This window comes from Serinus canaria, chromosome 6, assembly GCF_022539315.1.
Source record: "Serinus canaria isolate serCan28SL12 chromosome 6, serCan2020, whole genome shotgun sequence".
NCBI classification, from domain to species: Eukaryota; Metazoa; Chordata; class Aves; order Passeriformes; family Fringillidae; genus Serinus; species Serinus canaria.
The window spans coordinates 18,919,156-18,923,708 of record NC_066320.1 but is presented as its reverse complement, the minus strand read 5'-3'; the positions used below and the strand labels follow the sequence as shown (position 1 = coordinate 18,923,708).

Below are 4,553 nucleotides of genomic sequence, written 5' to 3'. Positions count from 1 at the left end.
CGTTCGCTCCCTGCCTGCTGCACAGCCGCGTGCTGCAGAGAGCCCTCCCCGGACCCTGCGTGCCCGCAGCTGCTGCCGCCCCTCCCGGAGCACGAGGGAGCAGGGGCAGCTCCGGGCACGGACAGGGCAGGGGCACCCGGGGTGCGTCCGGCCGGCGGGCAGCCCCCGCGCACGCGGCAGCCCCGGCCGGGAGCGGCGGCCGCGCCTCCCGCACGGCCCCGCGGGGCCGCCCCTTGGCCGCGGGCCGCGCCCGGCCCCATAAAGGCGGCGGAGAGGCAGGCGCGGCCCCGAGCGGCGGTGGCGGCCCCAGCACTGCAGCGCACCAGGTAAGCGCCGCCCGGCCCCGCTGCCCGCCCGGCTGTGCCAGCGGCGCCCGGGGCTCGCTGCGCTCCGCGGCTCCCGCCGGGCGCTGCCCCCGCTGCTGCCCCAGCGCCCGCCCTGCGCCGGCAGCGCCCGCTGCCCCTCCAGCACCCGGCAGCTGCTCCGATGGTGGCGTGGGGTTTGCATGCTTGGCTCTTGTTTGCTATTTCGGTGTTGCGTGGGCTTTTTTCCTTTTTCTGTTTCTTTTTTTTCCCCCTGACACTGCAAAAGCTCGGGTCACCAAAGTTGCAGAGAGAGTATTTCTGAAGCCTTAGTTCTGTTCCTAATAAAGCGAAGCAAAAGTTGATTAATTTGATTCGGGTACTCTCCTCCTACTGCTTATTATGGTAAATACTTCACAATAAAAAAAAAGCAAGAAGAGGCCATTGCAGCTTCTGCTTTGGTTTTGGCAAGGCTCTGGAATACCAGTGAGAACTCTGGGAAGCAGAAAGCCATTTATTTAAGTCACAAAGCAAATGCCTCTCCGTGACTCAACAGAACTCTGCATTTCCTGCAAGGACTACATCCATCTCAGCAGGGATGTGCTACAGTTGAAGCCCCCTTTTAGAAATATTCAAGCTCTCTGGCATTGTATGGGCCATGGCCTTGCACACTAATTTTGATATCCATCATCTGAGAGGGAGGGTTACGAGTAACTCTTTACAAAAAACCCTGTAGCATTCTTACTGAAAGTAGACTTTCAGCATAGTCTTTAGGGATTATCAAAAGTTGTTTTAAAGTCAATTCTTGAAGTGTAATGCGGTGAAAAAATAGTATGTCTTTCTCTTCTCCCACTTTTTTCCCCTGCTTCACTCAGCAGTTAACATTAAAAGTGCACAGAGCCCTGTTACTTAGACCTGGGTTCACAGCTCATAAAAATATTGCTAAAGGTGCTTTAGTATTTTTATTCAACCAAACAAGTTCCTAAAAAGATCAACTGACAGTTGTTCAGAGCCACAGAATGATGGTTCTGCATAAAGATGTGTAGAATCCCATCTGATGCTCTGATGGGATAGGCAACTTGCTTAATATAGTGCTGTCTGTGCTCAGAGATGAAGCAGCTGATCCAGCTTGTTGGAATTTTAAGACCTCACTCAGGGCCTCTAAGAGGGAAGTTCAAGTGGATGAGCACTTCTACTTTAACTGGATCTGTTTTACTCGTTAGTAGAATGTTCTTTTCTGTATTTTCAAGAAAATGTGTTCAATTAGCTTTCACTAAAATCTGTTTTTCAGAGGTTTGGATAAAGAAAGGAGAGTAGATTTGAATTGAAGAAGTTTAGGATTGGCAAGAAATGACTGCCTAGCTTCACCCTGGTTCCTTGGGTAGAACTGTCAGTTTTGATTTAGGCTGCATTGTTTAAAACTGTGCAGAGATGAGGCCATGAATAATTAAGAGAATGATGAAGTAAACATGCATAAATTCTTATCTTATGTAATAAGTGATGCCATCCTGTGTTTCTTCTCCATTCAGAATGATACAGATCTTGGACCCGAGACCCTTGCCCAGCTCCAGCATGCCTGTGGATATGGCCATGCGAATTTGCATAGCCCATTCTCCACCACTGAAGAGCTTTCTCAGCCCCCTCGAGGACTGCCAAAGAAACAGCTTTGTGAACAGACTCAAACCTCTCAGGCCGTGCCTTCATGTGAAATGTGACTCAGAAGATCAGAAGAGCGACTGGAACCACTCGCCAGCCCGCGCCAAGAAGCGCGTTGTGTTTGCAGACACCAAGGGGCTGTCCCTGACAGTGATCCACACCTTCTCCGAGTTCCAGGAGCCCCCTGTGTGGGATCTGCAGTTTGACCTCTTAGGCATTGAGGACATAACATCTGACTTGAAACTCCATGAGGAGAAAAACTTGATTCTGGGTTTCCCTCAGCCCTCAGCTGACTACCTGGACTTCAGGAACCGTCTGCAGACAAACCTGGTCTGCCTGGAGACGTGCACCCTGCAAGAGAAAGTCCTGTCAGGCACTGTGAAAGTAAAAAATGTCAGCTTTGAGAAAAAGGTTCAGGTTCGTATTACTTTCGATACATGGAAGACCTACAAAGATGTTGAGTGTGTGTACATGAACAATGTTTACAGTGATTTTGAAAATGATACCTTCTCCTTTGCCATTGATTTTCCTCCTGCCATTTCTTCTGAAGAGAAGATAGAGTTTTGCATTTCTTACCAAAGTGGAGAACATACCTTCTGGGACAATAACGAGGGGCAGAATTACAAAATTGTACGTGCAGAGTGGAAGCCTAATGGAGTTCAGATACCATCTGCCAAGGAAGGCTATGTAGATCTTCAGACTTCAAGGAGAGGACAAGAGAGAGAACCTGATCAGCTGGGCAGTCCAAGGTTGTCCAGTGGGCTGTTTCCCCAGTGGCAGAGCTTGGGTCACATTGAAAGTTCTTTACCGTATTGGTGATCCAGTATGGATCACCCTACTGGGGAAGAATCCTTCCATTTGGCAACAGAACAGTGCTAGATTTCTGGTTCACATACGGCATGGTGAAACCACCTGGCAGGTTTTGTTTGCTGTCTGAAAAAATCCAAGTTCATTAGACTGTGGGACTTGTTAAACCATATTATGCTCCTGAAGTTCTTAGCCAAACTTTATCCTTGGAAGGAAAGATAACCAAGGTGCAACTCATGTGGATGCTACATATGTTAGGAGTAGCTTGCCTGTATCTCAAGTATATGCTGCTTTCTTCTTGCTGTCAGCTCTCCTGGGTCACTAGGAGAGAGACTTGCAAAGTAGTATGGAAGTATGGTGTCGCAGCAAGCTGTGGTAACTGTGTGCGAGTATGTGTGTGCACAGGGGTGGAAACAGAATGTCACAACTCATTTTGCACCTATCAGGAGTGCAGTAGATGCTGTCAGGAGGCTTGCTGTGACCCTCTATGTGCTTGTAGCAAAGGAAGGTAGGGGTGCATGGCAAAGATTTGTGGCTTCAATATACATGTTGAGAAACTTGCAGAGGATAATGGACAAGTGGGGAATGTGGAAGAGGTAGAATGTGCTGCATAACTTGGAGATGTGCCATGTTCTGATTACTTCTTTCCAAAGCTGTTTTTCTAAATCTCAGAGAAAGATCCATGGGATAAAAAGAAGACTAAAGAAAATGATGCAAAGTGAATAGTAGAAGTGATCACTGCTTTAAGAAGTCATCTCTGTCCTTACTGTCTTTGTGAAGCCTTGCATTTGATAAGAAATGTAACCTTGACTTCACCATCCTACTTATTTAGCAGGCATATGGTTGCCTTTCAATGTTAAAAGAAAAATGTGCCTTTGAAAAAAATTTAAAGCCACCCTAATATGACAAAAATGGGGTTAGGCAACAAAACAAAGTGATTTGTGAATTTCCTACTCTGTAGTATCATTAGGTGAATCCACTCATCACCAGATCTAATGTTACAGCATCTGATGGTTGAGTATCTTGCTCCTAATTGCCATGTTAGCCATGACTTTTCGCAAGTAACATAGGCAAGGTCCTTCATATTGAAGACAGTGAATTAGCTGCACTTTGTGAGAGCTAATTTCTTTAAAAGAGCAAGGTTGTTTTTTCTAGACCGAATATAGGCTTGCACATAGAAAACTGTTCTGGTTTACCTCATTTTTATAAGTTTATTTGGTTTTAGACTTTAGTAAACTAATATATATTTTGTATCTGTATGCTTATAATTTCTGAGCTGTCAAACTTTAAATCTTATTTGGGTTTCATGCAAGACTTGTGTGAGAAATTGTCCAATACATGCTCAGCAGGTGTGAATGCTGGCATACCTTTTAGCTATACAGAAATTAACATAAATCACATTTTTGTCCACGGCTAAGAAGTATAATAGCCTGAGTGTGAACCTACTTGCAGTGTAGAGAGATGTTAAGGTGAAATAAGCCTCCTTCACTAATTGCACTTTTCCTTATGTAACCTTTGCTGTTGTGTGTAAACTAGTAATTTTAAGAATAAATTTTATTTTGATACATCTGGTTCTCACTGTGTCAACTTAATCTATCTATTTTCTCAGCTTCTGTAAAACAAACTTAGCTGTGATACAAGGTACAACCACTTTGTTCTGTGCCATGGGATCTGCTAAAGCTGGCTGTGGTATGGCATCTCAGATCAGAAACTGGCACTACCCTGAAAATGAAATACAACCTATTCACTAAATGAGAGTATTCACCTTGCAGGTTGTACCATTTTAAG

The 4,553-nt window shown here is 45.7% G+C and overlaps 1 protein-coding gene across 1 annotated transcript; it reads left to right on the top strand.

The window, feature by feature from the left end:
* The first annotated feature begins 265 nt into the window (after positions 1 to 265).
* PPP1R3C (protein phosphatase 1 regulatory subunit 3C) lies at positions 266 to 4,332 on the top strand. Its single transcript, XM_030241465.2, has 2 exons — positions 266 to 326; positions 1,832 to 4,332. Exon 2 carries the CDS (start codon positions 1,833 to 1,835, stop codon positions 2,775 to 2,777), a length of 945 nt encoding a protein of 314 aa, XP_030097325.1. The 5' UTR covers positions 266 to 326; position 1,832; the 3' UTR covers positions 2,778 to 4,332.
* The last annotated feature ends 221 nt before the right edge of the window (positions 4,333 to 4,553 follow it).

Coding starts and splice junctions, on each gene's coding strand:
- PPP1R3C (XM_030241465.2), top strand. CDS start 1,833: ATGATACAGATCTTGGACCCGAGACCCTTGCCCAGCTCCAGCATGCCT.